General features: G+C 38.9%; 1 protein-coding gene across 4 annotated transcripts in view; it reads right to left on the bottom strand.

Annotated features, from left to right (window-relative positions):
- The window catches only part of LOC575450 (mediator of RNA polymerase II transcription subunit 13), a 95,945-nt gene that overhangs the window by 13,765 nt on the left and 63,179 nt on the right, over positions 1–19,001 (bottom strand). For 3 of the 4 annotated variants that reach the window (XM_030992272.1, XM_030992275.1, XM_030992274.1), the window contains 11 exons: positions 18,829–18,930; positions 17,417–17,522; positions 16,291–16,424; positions 13,747–13,843; positions 11,876–12,096; positions 10,611–10,751; positions 9,874–9,920; positions 8,986–9,659; positions 7,943–8,065; positions 3,367–3,537; positions 1,692–1,789 (listed from right to left, as the gene is read on the bottom strand). In XM_030992272.1, coding sequence (XP_030848132.1) covers positions 1,692–1,789; positions 3,367–3,537; positions 7,943–8,065; positions 8,986–9,659; positions 9,874–9,920; positions 10,611–10,751; positions 11,876–12,096; positions 13,747–13,843; positions 16,291–16,424; positions 17,417–17,522; positions 18,829–18,930 — 1,914 coding nt within the window. The remainder of the gene's footprint in view (positions 1–1,691; positions 1,790–3,366; positions 3,538–7,942; positions 8,066–8,985; positions 9,660–9,873; positions 9,921–10,610; positions 10,752–11,875; positions 12,097–13,746; positions 13,844–16,290; positions 16,425–17,416; positions 17,523–18,828; positions 18,931–19,001) is intronic. The other variant, XM_030992273.1, reaches the window with a different exon arrangement.

Raw genomic sequence — 19,001 nt, 5'->3', positions numbered from 1 at the left:
CCGATCATCAGTTTTTCTTTACAAAAAGAAAATGCTAGAAGCTATGGTAAAACAAGAACCTTTGGCGGTGTCAGACTTTCAAGCATTATTAATAGCACAAAGAGACTTCAATGAATTGATATTTTCAGTGTTCTACTTAAAATGTTGTGAATCTGGACCACTCTTAAAATTTGTGAAATATCTGGTTTATAAGTATATTCAATCAAGATGAATGACTTTAGTATCTGTTCAAATATATGGTCTGTTTGGAGCTAGACAGTAATTAATAATAATAATAATTAATAATAATAATTAATAATAATTAATAATAACTCTGTGATCGGTTGGCACCCTTCTTGCTCCAAAGAGACAATTTGTTTTTACAGGGATGCCAGTTAGAATTGATCAGAGGGCCTGAAAATCACCTAGAATGAGCTATTTAGTACACAAAATAGCCTAAACTATGGTCTGATAATAACTCGCCAGGGCCTGAATTCAGGCTATTGCCTGAAAACTGGCATCCCTAGTTTTAGCTTTCCACCACAACAACTAGACATGTATGCAAACAAAATATAGACATGATGCCATTTTTGTAACGAGCACTAGCTACTGCTCCCTCAAAATTGTGTATTATCAAGAAATTTGCTAATGTATATGACCTAGGTTTGAGGTTCAGCCAGGGTAACTCGTAGTGCACATGTTTGCATTCATCAACATTTCAGGCCAAGTTTGTTTTCACCTTCATGATGTACGCAATGACTAAGAGTCTGAGAAAAACTAAACCCTGTGAATCTAATCCTTCTTTATGGGCATAGGATGGCCTTGGCAGGCAATAGAGTATAAGTGTTGCGAGCACAACAGAAAGCATTGGTAGGGGCAAGTCCTAATATTGGGAAACTAAATTTCAGAAACTTTAGGGGCATGAAACTCTTGTGAATTGCTAGGGACAGCCTTTGACGCAGTAAGAAGTTTATGCGATTTTCAAACACTTGAATTTCATCTAGTTCAATTTTAAACTTGTACATAGGTAGTCATGTTATTACTTTACAAAATGGAACTGCAAATTTGTTGAGTTCTCGTGAAATTCCTGCAAGCTTGATGCATTAGAAATTCTTGTGCTAATGCTCTTCGGTCAGGCATAGGGTGAAGGATTCTCTCCAGGATTGTAACTGACTTTTGAAACTACTCCAAATACAGGTTGGATGATATTATCAATTAATTAGACATGGGTGAATCCATACAAGTTAGTTTCGTGCATCTTGATGCATATCTCATTTTCTGACAGACCGCAGAATTAATTATGATTTGTCTGGTTTGTCTGAAGCTGGCTTCATAACAAGCGGTAGAGGACGAACAGGATTACATGGTGTTACCCAGAGAAACGTGACCTGGGGGTGTTTCACAAAGATCCTAAGTCTAACTTAACTCTAAGTTGGACTTAACAATTTTGGAGAGCCATTTGTAGCCTTAAAATAAAATATTTTAAAATTGAAACTTCAAGTATTTTAGACTTTGTATTAATCCCACATCAACAACATAAAATCTCCTTGGTAATAGAAAATATGAATGATTTGAATCCACATTTTATGCCTTTTTGAAATAACTTTTACAAAATATTTTCATAGATGCTAACAGATTTCCATAATTGTTAAGTCCAACCTAGGATCTTTGTGAAACACCCCCCTGATTTAGAAGCAGTAGGTTAGACTTACCCAGTAGTAGAGGGCGAAAGGTGAAGATGATAGCCAGTCCTTGTCATGCCCGATCATAAGACGAGGTATGGGGAGGGGTTCGGGGGTTTCTGCTGGACCTGTCAAAAGAAGTAAAAACCAGTTTGAGCAACCACCGTTCACCAATAGAGACTACCTATTTTAATTCCCTAGAAAATTATATCCTATTTGAATCTGTACAGACCCCCTATGGAGACTACTTTTCTTGTCTCCTATGAGTGGCCTTTAAATACAACTTTCACTGTACTTATATTGCCACATCTCAGCTATCTTTGTCCCATACGCTATATATCACATCAGAGATTTTAGTATATAAGAAGCCCTACTAGAAATTGCATCGGACCAAAGATTGAATTAAACGTTTAACATTTGACATTAATTTCTGTTTGTAACTTGACAATGTTTGTTGACGGATGGGGCATCACATGACAAAATAATGTGGACTTGCCTAACAGTGATTTCAGTCACTCTACATAAAATAAATGAATTCAATACATATTCGTATTCAGTTCAGTTCCTTCAAGCATGTAATCATAAATTATAAAGTAATCTGTGATTAATATCACTTAATGACCTTTGTTTTCTTCAATCCTTATCATGGACTGTTCAAATAATTCACTTGAATCAAAGTGCCATGTGTGGTAGTATGATAAATGAATAAAATGCTGTTTGTACAAGACCATCACACCACAACCAGACAATGATCAGTCGATTGTTGTACATGATTGGCAGCAAACCACTTCAAAGGCCAGGAAACTTATTTCCTGCTTAATGTGTAATTGCGAAAAATAGATGTAAAACACGCGAGAGGAAGCGAGGGGAAAATTGAAAGAGCTGACGGACACACACATGCAAGAAGGAAGGTGCTAGAGGGAGAGAGAGAAAGAGAAAAAGGAAGCAAGAAGATGAGGGGGGAGGGGAAGTAATAAGAAGATAGAGAGTGAGAGACAGAGAGAGAGACAGAGACAGGGAATGGAAAGAAGAGAGTTAATCTAGAACTACGGAAATGTCAGCGGAAAAAGAAAGAACTAGAGAAACAAAAGAAAGATATAAAAATGAGAAACAAAATAGAGAGCACATGTTAGATAAAGAGAGGAGATATCAAATGACTGGAGAGATATGTGGAGCAAAAGAGGAAGAAAAGGAACGAAACACAAACAGAGAGTGAATGATGGGTAAAGAAAGGTGGAGTGAAACAGAGCAAAATATGAAAAAAAAGAAGAGATACAGGAATAAACGTAACAAGATGATATGATTGAGGAAGATGAGATACAAAAGGTGAGATGAAGCAGTGAGTAATAGAGGGAGGTGGGGGAGGGGGGGGGGGGGGATAAGAAAGATAAAGATAAAAAGAGGAATAGAGAGAGAGTGATGGATAGAGAGAAAGAGAGATGGAGATAGAGTGAGAGAGAAAGAGAGATGGAGAGAGAAAGAGAGACAAAGAGAGAAAGAGAGATGGAGAGATGGAGAGAGAGAGAGAAAGAAAGTGAAAGAGAAAGTGAGAGAGAAATATAGACAGAGAGAGAGAGTGAGATGGAGAGAGAGTAAGAGAGAGTTAGAGAGAGAGAGAGTGTGAAAGAGAGTGAGAGAGACAGAGATAGTGTGAGAGAGAGAGAAAAGGAGACGGAGAGAGAGGTAATAAAGTTGACTGACTGACCTCTGGCACCAATGTTGAAGAAGACCTGCCATGTGAGTGGACCCTGTACAGTGTAAGGCTTCTCCCATAACCTCGTAGTTCGCTTCTTCTGTATGGCGTCCTGCAGCAACGGTTGCAGTGAACTCAGCGTCCGCACCACGTCCTGCGAGGACATCGTGCTTCGAGCCATTGCTGTAACAAACAAACATTGATAGAAACTTGGTTAAATCCTGCAAAATGCAAAACAAAGATAAAAACTTGGTTGCTATGCCGCAAATGAGATGCTCTTAAAAGATGTGCAGAAGCACAGACAAAAGAATGCCACCATGATGCTTTGAGATAATGCTGCAATAGTATCAAAATGTAAATCAAAACTTGGTTGACAGAAGTATAAACCATGCACTCCCTTTAATCTTATGCATCTTTTTCCTCTAGATGTATTCACATTTTCATTTGGTTGTTGATGGTTACTTGAGGAATTCATATATACAAATTGAATCGGAGTCTAAAAGAAATAACAGATTAAAGCTGTAAGTTCACAAGTTGTCACAGAAAAATGTGTCAAATAATACTTTGTCACCATTTGTCTTCCATTTCATACATCTCTTTGTAAACAGAATTGTCTTGGGTCATCCTTTTGGTTTTCAAGAGGCGTTATATTACAGACCTCAGAAGTTTACAGAATCAACACATGCCTTTTCAGTTATAGGGGGAAAAATACTGTATACTGTTAACACTGATCTACACCTAAGTGTAATCCATGTGTCATAACCCAAGAGACTTGGACAGAAATATGATGGAAATAGAATTGCTAGGTACAACATGATGAGGGTTGGGGGTGAAACATATTCTAAGAGAAATCAAAACAATTATGGAAACAAAAAGATGCTTGAAAGAAAATAAGACAGGGGGTATGCCGCCCCCCCCCCCCCCTCCCCCAATATAATGCAAAAATAAATGTACATGATACATCATTAAGGATGATGCCCTTGCATAGTTCTCCAACCTCAATTTGCCACTTTAGCTGCAAAATGTCGTATATATAAATAGAAGGTTGTCAAAGGGCAGGAAACTTGACAGCATTCTATGTTAAAGCCTGTCTGAACTAGTTTTACCTGGGGGATTAGACCTCCCTGCAAGGTCACTGGCAGGTGGTTATCTCATCAACTCAGCTCTCAATTAACATAAGAAAAAGGGGATCATGGGGACCAACAGGCACCGATTAGGCATTGTTTGCTATATAGAGGGCGCAAGTAGCTATATTAAAGTAGTGCAGTGGTGCTTTAAAAGAATAGTATTGTCTCCCTATTCTCTTGAGCTAATAGGGCATCAACGCCTTTATTTTGACAGACTTAAAATCCTTCAGGCTCACAATATGAACGATTCAACCCAGAATACACAATATTTGTTGGAATGGAGCAGAAAAAAAGTATGTGCCAAAAGGAAGGGGCAGAGTTCAAATTACAGACACGCAAGTTTGAGGATAATACACAAAACAGGTGTCGCTCCATGACAGAGTGTGCCAAAGTGATATCCCAATATGTTCCACGGTTCAAGTGTAAGAATGTAATAATTCATGACATTTGCCCTTTAGTGTATGCAACCCTTTTCCATTCGACATGGACCTATGGATGATGAAAGATATCACTAACTTGCTTGAAAGATTTAAAAGTCCTTATACTTGACAGATCAGTTCAAGGGTTTATTTTTACAACTTCTTAAAATAACCAGATTCAATTACTTCTTAATGAAACTTATTTTTGTATTAACTTATCTTATATGGTATGCTCTAGACAAGGGGAAAAGAGGAAGGTTTTCTCCCCTTTAATTTCTTTAAATATAATTTTTTAGAAACATATAACATTTAGTAATATGTAGTAACACTTAGAAGCATTGATTTTAAACAGATTCTTGAAAAATAACCAAATTCAATTGATTCTTTCGTTTTTATTTTATTATTATCATAAAAGGTATTACATTATATTTTGGTTTAAAATAAAAATAATAATAATATGTCTTGTTTACCCAGGGTAGCCTCATCAGTATTCATATACAGAAGTAACTGATTACATGTTCAAGGCATTTCAGATTTTTTGTTTTTGGTTGTTCTGGCTCTGTGAATATTGCACACTACTCCGGAAGGTTCACTGTGAACGTTCCAATACATTAGAGAATTATTGCCGAGATCAGACTAGAGATCCATGCGACTCAATTTATCTGAAAAAAACTATAAAGTATACAAAAGTAAAATGGCTAGTAATTCAAAGTGTTAAAAAAAAATAGTTGAGAAGTAGACTACACATTGGCCAAACCAGACACAGACAGACAGACAGAAATAAAAAAATTAAGAGAGTAAGAGAGCAAGAGAGACATGGAGGTAGGGAGGGGGACAGATAGGGAGGGGGGACAGATAGAGAGAGAGAGAGAGAGATAGGGGTGGGAAAGAGAGGGGCAGAGGCACAGACAAACAGAGAAAGTAACAAAGAAAACAAAGGAGAAATAGCAACAGAGAGTGAGAGAGAGAATTACATACAGACAGAGCAGAGAGAGAGAGAGAGAGAGAGAGTAGGAATTGGTAAAGGTTTATCATAGTCTGTATCAAAGCTTGGGCATGACTGACTTGTATGATTAAGAGAGGCGGGGGCACAGTCATACATGACTCATCACGCAGCCCCCCTCTCTCTAAAAAGATGAGTTATCTCGTAATATTGGCCTGCATAACAGGAAGAGGGTACTTGTTGCGGATACACCAAAAAATGAGGATTTCGTTAAAATATCTCAACTTTACGTACACAGGCTTCTGGCATTTTTGCAATGCTCTCTCTCTCTTCCTGTGTGTATTTCTTGGTCTTAGTTTTTGCCCAAATGATGAAATATTGAGGTAAAGTTTTTTTTTAAAATATAGCCGGAAATTTTGTGCTAAAACTTCAAATAATGATTCTTATAACAAATCTAAAAACCCTTGTAATAACCATGGAAAAAATTGAATTCCACAAAGAGAACAAAATTTCATTCTTGACACTTTCATGCAGGAAAATTTTGATGACATCCATTTTGGATATGTTGAGCTTTATAACATTTAAAGCCTTAAACCTTTCAGATATTTGTTTTCTGTTCTAAAATCTATATCATTAATTAAAGCAAGATGATGATCTCTTTCCTTCCTCAATAACTATGTATCTCAATTACTTGTGAAAGTCTTTCAAGTTTCTAAACTAAATATAGCTTCCTGCATAACTTTAAAATAATAATAACTACAAATGTATGATACATTCTTTCTCAAGAGGCACTGTAATGTTGTAACAATTGCTAGTTAATACAATGAATATCCTTTTAAGTTTACAAGATTATGATAATACATAATCTGTGCAATATGCCCCCTGCCAGCACAGTAAGTAAAAGGTTCATTTGGTGCAAACTGTAATATCATTTTCAGGGAGATTATGGGGTATTAAAGAATAACAAAGTATGTAATCCTTGATAATAGGAGAATGTGCAGAGGATTTCTCACTTATTGAAGAGGGAAGAGGGGAAGAAATCACAAAATGCCTAAAGCAAAATGAAACCTCGTACGAGCTGATCGAGTATTGAAGTGTTAAGCGACTTTGCATACATAGATATAGCTCATGAGACAGGTTGAAGTGTTTATTAAAGGAAATAAATGCAATGGAAATGAGAATTGGGAGTAAAAATGTGGCATAAAAGCATATCTAATATGTGTAATTATTTGCATATTTTATCAGAATCAAAAGTAACAAACTGATGGATCTACCAAGCACTTATGCTGTGTTTCATTTGTAATCAGACCTACATCCTGTTTTACACAGTAAGCCTTCAAAAGTCTAGGGACAATCAATACTTTCCTTTACGCGCATTTTATTGTAATATTTTATTGTATTTTATTTTAAGTATTGTACATTTCGATTGTACAAACTGAAAAGTAAATTTGTACATGCAGGCTTCTTGGTGGAAATTGGGTTACCCTTATACTTTTGTTGGGAAAATACATCCCTTGACAAATCACAAGCTTGCCAGACATAGCAACATTTCATGTATACATAGTGGATTTCCTCTGCACAGATGGCACTATGTATTGCAGGGGGGTTTAACTATTTAACAACCAATGGTTCTGGATTTAAGCATGCATACATTTGTTTAAATACAATAGTAAACAGGTCTATTCACCCTTGATCCCCCCCCCAAAAAAAAAAATGCTTGATATTTCAACCAAGAAACAATGTGCCGTCAAAACCCTGCCTGCCTAAAAGATCAGCATAGAGGTGTTGTGGTCAAGTGGATACGTCACCGGACTGTGGATCACGAGGCCTGCAGTTCGAGTCCGGCCGCGCCACTAATCCTTTGGCAAGACATAAATCTATATTTGCCACACTCAACTCAGGGTACCTGGTAGGATTATTCCTTGAAATGCACTGTGATAAAGCCGGAGCTAAAGCTAAGGTAATAATTTCCAAAGCTCTTTGGAAGCACATAAGCAATAGAGACGTTAATTCATAACATATTATACACGATACAAGAACTGAATATTATTATTATTATTATTATAATCATCATGACAGAATCCTACTTGAACACTCACCTGGTGAGTAGGGCCAGCTATGTAGACAGGAGCTCTTGAGAGTATCGTCCATCTTACTCCCAGCGGTACCATCCATGAGAAGCCTTCCCAGATCCAGCGCAGCAAAACAAGCATCACAGCCATCTGAAGGTGCATCATGGATGGGATAGCACAAAGAGAATGGTATACTTTGTTGCATGCAGTGTTCATATTATCATTATTATTATGCCTGGGAGGTGAAAAGCAACTGAATCACTGTAACCCTTGGGTCTCTCCTCCCGGTATAACTGATTGGGGGTGTGCAGGTGGACCACTACACCGGGGTTTCCTCCTACTCTTATATGAATAGTGCTGTGGGTTCTTAACGTGCAAAGGTGGTGAGTCTCCTCTACACAGGCCTCAATTTAACATCCTATCCAAGGGATGGGATGATAGGCCCCATTCACACATGAAGTGATAAACCACCCTAGAACGCCATCATGACAAAACTGTGCATGAAACTAAATAGCAAAGGGGCATCACGGAGAGAGGGGTTGGAAGAAGAAAAAAAAGAGCTGTTTGCAACATTGATCCTTCTGGGTACTCCCTGGTCTGTGTGTTATAAGATACAGAATTGTGAAGGGAACTACATGTTAACCCATCTCATTTAATAGGATAGGCCACATTCACACATTAAGTGATAAACCACCCCTAAAACACCATCATGGCAAAACTGCGCATGACAATAAATGGCAAAGGGGCATCACGGATCTCTCCGGGCACACCCTGATCTGTGAAGGGAACTACACCCATCACACTCATGTCCAAATGAGCCTGAACGGTCAAATTTGCAACGAAAACTTAACTTTCATTCGTTGATCAACTGCATAACGAGTTATCAACATGAGATCAATATTTGTTCAAAGATTCAAAGCTTTTTCAAAGAGTCCAAAGATGTTCCGTTCACAAAACACGAGCATGGCACCGATATACTGGAATCACGTCATGCCAAGAACAGTTCTACAAAGCTACTTGAGATGTCCAGTTGAGTTGACGATCTTGAAGGAATTAGTGGATGGACTTACCATTGATTTCAATCTGGCTCCTGGCCAGAGGACCTGAACTGTTGATACCTCTCTTGTGAACACACCCTGCAAGCCTCGCCAGCGTGGCATACGGACTGTTACACTGTTCCTGAATCAATCTCAATACACACTTAGCTGTCCTTGAAACCTCTTTCCCATCTTTCTCGCTCGACGGCTCCTCCACCGACAAGAGCGGCTTGCGGTCGGGCATGCCCGCCAGCATGGGATTGTCTTTGTGGAATGTCCAGAGGGCCGCATCGGCCGGCTGTCCCGTTATTTCAGATTCGTCTTCGGCAAAGAGCCCGCTCCCCACGGCGTACCTTCTGTTCATGACAGCGCTGAAGCCACATTGGCACATGTTCTTGTTGCACACACACATGACGCTGCTATCAAAGTTCCTGTCTTTGTAGATGTTAAGTAGCGAGTCGGACAGCGTGAGGTTCACCAGGAGGCCGTGTGCCTCTGGGATGTTGCTGGCCGGTGTGGGCGCTTCTATTGAGTTGATGTTCCTGACGTAGGAGGAGGCCTCTGAGGCCGGAGACTGCAGGTCCATGTTGGCGGCACTGCGAGGCTCCTGGCTCCCCGGGTAGGCAGCAGGAGATTGCATGAGGGTAGGTCCCGGTGCGTTGAACACTATTGGCTGGTTCATGTTCATTTCCATCTCCAAAACAAGACTGGTAAAGAAAATTAAAATGAAGAAATTTTATCAAAGATAAGCCAACTTTATTCATGCAGTCATTCAAATCTCTCACAGCTGAACTTATCACAAACAAATTATACAGAGCTTTTATTTTCATGAACACGTACAAAGAGTAAACTAAATAGGACATGAGATATCACGTGTCTAATAGAAGCAATTAGATGAATATTTGTGAATTGGATACTCACCTGTCCTTAGCAACAGGCAAAAGGTCTGGCTTGGGTGACAATGGCAACTGAAAGATGGAACATGACATATTAATTAATCATCTTGAAAATTGGAATAGATCTGCCAAACAATCACAACCATCATCACCATTATCATCCTTACTAATATCCTCATTAGCATCTTCCTCATCACCATCATCATCATCATCTCAACCATTATGATCATCATCATCATCGTCACCACCATCACCATCACCATCATCTTAATCCTCATCCCCATCATCATCATAATCCTCATCCTCATCATCATTATCACCATCAACATCACCACTACAATCCTAATCCTCATCCCCATCATCTCACCCTAATCACAAACACCATCACCATCAACATCACCATCATCATCATCACCACCATCATCCTCCTAATACCCATCCTCATCCCCATCCCCATCATCATTACAATTACCATCACCATCACCATCAACATCATCATCACCATCACAATTACCATCACCATCAACATCACAATCATCATCATCATCATCATCATCATCATCATCATCATCATCATCATCATCATCATCATCATCATCATCATCATCATCATCATCATCATCATCATCATCATCATCATCATCATCATCATCATCATCATCATCATCATCATCATCATCATCATCATCATCCTCACCATCATCATCATCATCATCTTTACTAATATCCTCATTAGAATCATCATTACTATCATCATCTTACCTGCCAAGATGGTCTGTAGTGACACATTTCTGGGATCTTGAGTGGAGGTTGCTTGCTGCTTGGTAGGGCCTTCAGCGGGGCGTACATACTGGGACCAACAAACCTCTCTGTGGGTGGAACCTTGTACACAAAACTCCAATCCTGCAAACAAACAAGCACATGTATTCTGGATCAATTCATCATTCATGCATATGGCATTAACAACAGCAGAGGTGTGTCTTTGAATGGAAGACTTGGTTGTTTAAAGAAAGCAACAATGATATTAAGTCAATTAGAACAATATAAAATGGTTTATCTGTTGAGAGTAAATCACAAATCCTGATCCTGCCTAAATATATTACATGTTTTCACATATTTTTAACAATGATGGAGGTAATTGTCTCAGATAATATCTCCCACAACAGACAGAAATCAAATAAAGAAATAAAATAAACCTATAGACACTTCATTCTAAAATTGAGACGTTACCTTGATCAAGCCACAACAGAAAAACTAGTTCATGCATTTGTTAAGAGTCGTATTGACAATTGTAACAGTTTGTTGTTTGGTTTGCCAGATTCTCTCATAGACAAGGTCCAAAAAGTTCAAAATTGTGTAGCTAGAATTGTCTCACGTAAACATAAACAAGATCACATTACTCCCGTGTTGTATGATTTACATTGGTTACCTGTAAGAGATAGAATCATCTTTAAACTCTTAACAATTGCATATAAATGTAAACACAATGATACTCCCATGTATTTGCAAAATATTATTTCAAGTCATCTACCAACTCGCAATCTCCGTTCATCTTCAAAACATACATTCACACCTTTAGTCACATCCACCAAAACATATGGGCACTGTGCTTTCCAGTATGCCATAACCAGAACTATGGAACAATCTTCCAGAGTCTCTAAAACGTTGTCCTTCACTACATCAGTTTAAATCTGACTTAAAAACATATCTGTACGATCATGCCAGTCTTAAATTTAAATTTATATAGTAAACATGTGAATTTTGTAATTGATTTGATAATTGTAATTGCTAAACGGTGAAAGCTCAATATTCTTCATGTCTTTTCTCTCTTCTCTCTCTCTCGTATCTAAGCGCATAGAGACAATTTTGTAATATGCGCTATATAAGAATTGAACATTATTATTATTATTTTAGTTCAAAATTACATTAAATCCTTTGTTTACAGCAAGAAGGGCGTTGACCCATAACATCCCTCATAATAGCATAGGGTTTAACACCTTTCTGGCTCTGAGCAGATAGCAACCTACCTGTATCTGCTCTGGCTTGGGACTCCCCATGTTCTCGTCCGCTTCGATCTCGTTGAAGTCTCCTCCCGCACTGTGCTCAAGCTGCGTGATGCCCTGCACCGAGCCGTGGTTGATGTAGTCATGGCAGGGCTGGTTGACGGGAGAGAAGGCAGAGTTCTGCTGTTCCAGGGAGGGTGGGGTCGGGTACATCCGGGCAAGATCGGGACCCGTTTGACTGGAGCCTGTCAGAGCAATGACGAATCATAGTAAACCAGTTCTACTCACATGCATTTAAAGATAAACTTGAGTTCTGGTAAAAAATAGAAAATTGATTCTCACAGAATCAAACGAAACTTATACTTAATGTTCAAGATTACAAATAAATGTTATTTGCCAAACAAATTTGGTAGAAAATGTATACTGGCTGAGTAATGAGCATATAAAGATAAGGAAATCAAAGTGACTAGCCCCGACATCATTTGTGTAGTCCCATATACATCTTTCTGTGTACAGTGCGTGTTACTTTAGAGACTGGGCCAATTTCTTATGATTTTGATGACTCCAGAACCTTGCAGTACACACCTATACTTAAATGCTACATGATCAACTTGTTCCGATTCATTCCACACCTTTTATTTCACAATGCAATCGCATGACCAGAACTCAACTTTATCTTTAATGATCCATAAAGCACATAGCAAAGAGCAAATCTGTCAACGGCGTCTATTGGTCTATATATTAGGATCCCCTAAATATATATTCAATATCAAACTAAATATCTACACTCTTTTACACATTTCAGATTGTATATCAGGCCTATTTCACTATTTCTATTCATACTTGGATCCGTTTCTTCTTGTGCTCTATTTATATATCATAAATTAAATTTCTACTGACTTTGTCTAACATGAATAAGATATTAATCATCATTATAAGCAGCTCCTCCCAATGACGTGTCATAAGACTTGTTCTCCTTCTCAACTTTACAACTCTCAAACACTTTTATGACAGTCTTAACAATAAAACTGACATTGACTCTGGATAATGAGCCAGACATGTATAATAAATCACTGTTCGTAAGCTCAAATTGAAAATCAAGTGGCTGATGAAATAATACCTTGGGTTGCAGCAGCAGGTTTCTAACCATCAAATTGTGCGGAAGTAAGGACTACATATTTCAGTTTCATTTTCATTCAACCTTATTCTACTACACTCATTCAAAGTGAGGAAGGGAAACTTTTCATCATGTTGGTGAGCTAATATTGCACATATCGTTTCTCCTATGAGTCAGAATGGCAGGACCTCATATCCTCTAGATAACACCCTTCTTGCTTGGTTAATACAAACATACTAACTTAAGGGGGATTTTCTGCCGATGCGGTTCTAAATTGTCATACATGTACATCTGTGGTATAACTTTGTTTTTACTGTTAGCTATGAATAGAACATGACTAAGTGAATGTGATATGCATGTAGAATAACGAAACTTGAATCATTAACATTCAGTGCTAAGCTAGACATACCCTATGCTGGGGTCTATTCCACAATGTGTTCTACACCACAATCAAATCACATTCAAGGGGTTAATTCAATGGTCTCCTGACGTTGTCACAACCAGTCTAAGATGATATGAGGAAATTGGGTTTGATCTGTGTGTGTCATGTACACTGTGTCAATGTCAGGAAGGGAAATTTCCCTAGTTGGACTTACCTGGCATACCTTTGGAGCTGTACAACACATTCAAATCACATTCCAGAGGTTAATTCCATGGTCTCCTAACGTTGTCACATACTGTCTAAGATGATATTGGGAAGTCTGGTTTGACTCGTGCGTGTCATGTACACTGTGTCAATATCAGGAAGGGGAATTCCCTAGTCCCTAGCTAGACTTACCTGGCATACCGGTGGAGCTGTGTAATGAGTTGCCGAAGGGTTTGGTTGATGATTCTTCCCCTCGATGGATCACCTGGGACACCATGTCATCAAAACCCTGAAAGAATCAAATAACAAAGTTTATCCTCAACTGTGATCAGACACTCGTTCCAGCGACACTTAGTCAGGGCCCTGTCTCACAAGAGAGTTGTTATTAATCACAACTTTTCAATTCATATCTATCGCAACTAACGCACACAATGTATGCACATTTTCCACTCCCTGGGGAGCATTCCCGCCAGTGCATCATTTTTACAAGCGCACACTTGCTAATCTAAGCACATTAGCTTTCGCATCCTACCGGGTACCCATTTAACACCTGGGTGGAGAGTGGCAAATGTAGATCAATGTCTTGCGATTAATTTAGATCAATTGCAAGTCTTTGTAAGACAGGGCCCTGGACTTTATTTCAGCAGAGACATAGGGTTATAGCTCGGGGTGTAATTGGGATTTAGGTTCAGCTTGAGGCCTTGACTTAGGCTTAGGCATAGGCTGATGGTCAGGGTAAAGATTAAGTGTAATGTTAGGCCTAGGGTTGAAGAAAGAGCATGGGTTTATTTTATAAAATTGACCACTAAGCGAGTGACCTCAGCGACCTCGGTGCTCTTGGTATAACTTTGACATTTTCCTTGTCATGCCTCTAATGCCGGGAGTGTATCTTAGACATTCTGCAATGCTATTCATGTGAAAATGCATCTAGAATTCGGCATCACCCCCATATCAATTATAAATTGAATTATTCTAGTACATGTCTCATGGTAAATGCAAATCTTTTCCTACAACCAATTTCCAGGGCCACTTTTTCAAGGGTTCTACGATCATTACCTTGACTGTACTACTGCCAAGACAGTTGAATTGTCGCTACCCCAAATAGCGATTCTGCCGAGATCCGGGGAAAATCCTGAAAACGCGCATTGCATTATGGGATAGCTTTTCGACATTACAGCTTCCTGTGCAGGCGCGCGATAGCGCAAACGTAAAACGCCGTCGCCACACAACGTGTATGCACCGAATATGTCGTCTGCTCGGTCTTGTTTTCTTTTCGCAAATATTTCAACGTTTATTTGAACATTTCATTCGTTGTTTTTTGCGTCTTTTGACATCAGTGACGATGGTTTTCTTTTGTGAGGCTGCACAGTGCTAGGCTCATGATTCCAAGCGTAAGAACCCTGAAAAATGGGGGTGGATGAAGGCCGTGACTTGGGATGGGACTCTATACCGGAAGTTGTAGTGACGACCCGAGAGAGTGAAAATTACCTCGTCTCGCGAATTTCGAGATTTTCGTACCTATTTAGGGTAGCGAGAATTGTCCTTGATCCTTCAAAAGTTTCTCTTACATGTTTATTTGACATAGGACCAAAGGGAAAACCGTAGGGTCAACTACAGGGTGAAGTTTTCTGGCAACGGCAGAGGAAACTTTCCTGATGATTTGCTTCTCCAGCTACGCCGCCGCCGCGTAAAGAATGGCCAAACATCTTGGAGGGAACGACAGGTTTCCTGTTGAGGAACGCATCATTTCCTCCCCCTGCCCGAGATGTGCACACAATATTTAGTGTGTGTTCTGTCTCTGGCAGGAAACGAGCCCACTCGCGGGAATAGGCATATGTCATCAATGTATGTCGGCCAGGATAACAGCAGAAGCACTTTCCTAGCTTCTCTTTCTTTTACGGTTCATGTACGAAACGGATTGTTTTGTCGGTTTCTTTTCAACAAAAGCCGAGTAGCCAGTATCAATCCTGTACTTTGTATGTGTATTGCTTAAACCTAGGTAATTGTGCTGTCTATTTTCACTGAAAGTGAAAATAATTGAAATTAACGACCCAACTAGCGCTGTGTGTCTATGCACAATGTGTCTCGCCCTCCAGACTATGGCAAAATGCATTCTTTTTAAACATGCTACAGGGACTAGATTTCATTACAATATTAGAGTTGGAGAGGTACAAACACTTGGTTGGAATATGTTCAATACAAATTAAACAAAATTAAAGTCCTGCCAAAAAGTTATAACTTGTTTAAAACATTTGTACCACAATTTTCCAAATGCTACAGTTAGAAAGGGGTGACAACTTGACCATGTACTGTACACATTGCCCATATTACGGCCACCATTTCAAGGATTCATTGAAATTATGATGCACTACATTTTAATGCTCCAGTATTTATTGTGAAAGATTCATCACATATTCCTTTTAGGATAGGATTTAAATTGATCATATAACACTCTTCAAATTGACAACAATAATATTTTTATTTCATTTCTATATTGTTAAAGTAAATTGCAAAGACTCTGAAAACTATATACATGGGCAAGTTTTTTAAATTACAAATGTTTATCAAAAAACATTCATGAAACGAAAAAGGATGCAGTGTGTGCAGAAAATGTTTGCCCTTTCTACTTGTGTATCTTGCATAATAGGGCTCTGAATCAAACGTTACAACATGGAATGAGTGTCACGAAAGAGCACAATACTTTTCATTACACAAAGCCCATACTCATCGACTCACCGTATCGTCATCATCTGAGGATGAAGATTCAAAGAGTCTCTCCAGATCGCCGACCCCTGTGACCTTGATGTCGTCCGTGTGCATCAAGCGTTTGGTCTCCCCCTTATTGGGCAGTGCTTTGTTTGCTGCAGCTCCTGTCAACAAAGTAAAGTGTAATGCATATACCATTATTAATTTGAAAATGTAAGATTAAAGGAAGGGGTACACACTGTTTTCATTTTTTTAAAGCACAGAAGGGCCCTGTCTAACAAAGAGTTACGAATGATCCACATCAATCTAAAGTCCTCCAATCAATCGTAAGTTTGCGATTAATATCAACTCTTTGTAAGATGGGGCCCAGGCTAAAATGTTGGGGATTGTGTGTGGTGTGCACCATGGTCCATGCTTATATGTTAGCATTTTCATAGTACATGTGCCGAGGACCTGTCTAACTTTAGAGCTCTGCTTACCAAACAAAACAAAATTAAACTAAAAAAAAACTGTAGGTATGAACTCTGAGCTCGAATGAAGGGTTATCATTCAAACGAACACTGTATAGTATAACCCACCCCTGCTCTTAAATTTTTGATAATGGAAACTACATTTACAATACAATACAATAAAGTCATTTCTATAGCGCTCTTACAAACTAACTGTACGTTTAAACTTGTCCTAGAGGCAACTTATCTATAATTACCACCAGTCTATAGTGGCCAATCTTAAGTTGGTTGGTTTGTTGTTTTACCCAACTGCTAAGAAAGCATGTGTTTGCTCGTAAGTAAACCAACTTGGGACCGACTGCTTTAAGTCCTCTCTAAGGAACTTGGCAATGAGGATTGATGCCTTACCAAAAGGGCGCTATCGCATCAAATTGATTTTGAACCTGAAACCTTCCGATTATGAGACCACTGCTCTACCACTGAGCCATCATGCCTCGCTCTTAGATGAGAGATGACATGATCAAATCCGACTCGAAAGGCCATCTCACTACAATGACCACTTCTACTTTATCCCTTGGTTCGACTGTACAATAGACCTTTGCTTTTACTGGATGAACATACAATGAGCCATAACCTAAAGAGCTACCCAGAGTGAGAATATTTTCTTTAGAGATGGTGGATAATTTGAAAATGAAGACTTGACGAACCCATGGCTTTGGAGGGATCTGTGTTGAACACATTGGATTGTCCGTCGGCCGTCAAGGTCTCGGGTCTGGGTTTCTCTTCCTCAGCTCTCCTCTGAACCTCATCGTCCTAAAAAAATGGAACATATATGAATGACAATGAAGATTGGAATCACAACTAGAATGATTACTTAAAACATTATTTAGCCTATGTGAGGTCATCACAATTTGTTCCAATTTGCTCAATTCGAGCTGTTCCAGGTCTTATTTCAAAACAGATATTGTCTGGTGAAGAGCCCAAAGAGTATTATCTCATACACCTTATCATAAAGTTAATACCCTTCTGGTCCTCAACAGATGATATTTGGTTAGAATTAGGGTTGAAGAGTGTTGGGTCAAGGGTCGAAGTTCAGCTTTCATAGGAAACTAACCATGGAACAACTTTCATCAGGGCATGTGTCGTACTGTTATGGGACATAATTGCATGTTACATTGAATTCATGATCAATGCATTAGAACGATTGGTAATTATACAATACTAGCTTGATTGAAGCACTACAATCTGCCCTATCCCACCTATTATTTACTAAAAATAATAAATATTCAAGGATTGCAGACACTCAAAGCTATACTAGAGCTTCACATTTCAGCATATATTCAACTGTACTAAAGTGCCAATAACGCAGACTTCAGATTGAGAACACAAATACATATTTAATCTATTTTACACATATCCTCTGGCTAACATATCAATACCATAAAAAAGTAATTTCTCTACACAAAAGAAATAAATGCACTACAGGAACTGCAAACAGGAAAGGCATTACATCCTTTGTGCAGAATTTTCCCAGAATGTTGAAGTTCTCTAAAATGTTAGGCACGCAAGACTTGAACAATAAATATTCAAAGAACAAAGCCTTAAATTATCCAATACATTATTTGATGCATGACAAATTCAAGGCCGGCATGTTGACTGTAATGGGCATATTTCTCTCAGTCAATGGAATATTAAAGGGAATGTAGCATGGCAAATACTGGTTAACACCATCTATGACTTCTTTTGGACAACTGCACGTGAATGAATGGACTTGATTAACGGTTAGCGTGCTAGCGTTCGCGAAACAGACCAAAGTTCTCCTCACGCTTCGGTTTCGCATATGTTGCACGCACGTGAATACTGCGTTTGTGCCATCCGTAGTCGTAATATACCCGATTGGCCCCCGAGTCAGACCACTGGAAAGACATACCGGTAGTCTGGTCATGCTACACCCCTTTAAAGCTGTTATTCTATGTTTATGTATGTGTGCATGCTCTTTGATCCATCTAGAAATGGGATTGCATCTCTAGTAATGACAGGAGAGGGACAACAATACAAACATTTGCATATTTATCTTAAGATTTATTAACTACCAATCCTTGATTTCTATTTCTCTCACCTTGACCTTGTTTTTCTTGATGCTGGGTCTTCTCGGACCTCCTCTCGTCCTTCCATTAGGCTTCATTCTCCCTCTGCCCGAGATGGGCATTCTACCACCCTGCTAGAAAAAAACAAAGAGGATCAGTAGAATACACTCTATCACCCTGGTATTAAAACACAAATCGTGTATCA

Source organism: Strongylocentrotus purpuratus, unplaced genomic scaffold (genome assembly GCF_000002235.5).
Source record: "Strongylocentrotus purpuratus isolate Spur 01 unplaced genomic scaffold, Spur_5.0 spur5_scaffold_2, whole genome shotgun sequence".
Taxonomy (NCBI): domain Eukaryota; kingdom Metazoa; phylum Echinodermata; class Echinoidea; order Camarodonta; family Strongylocentrotidae; genus Strongylocentrotus; species Strongylocentrotus purpuratus.
Note: the sequence above shows the minus strand (reverse complement) of the source record. Positions and strands in the feature narration are given on the sequence as shown.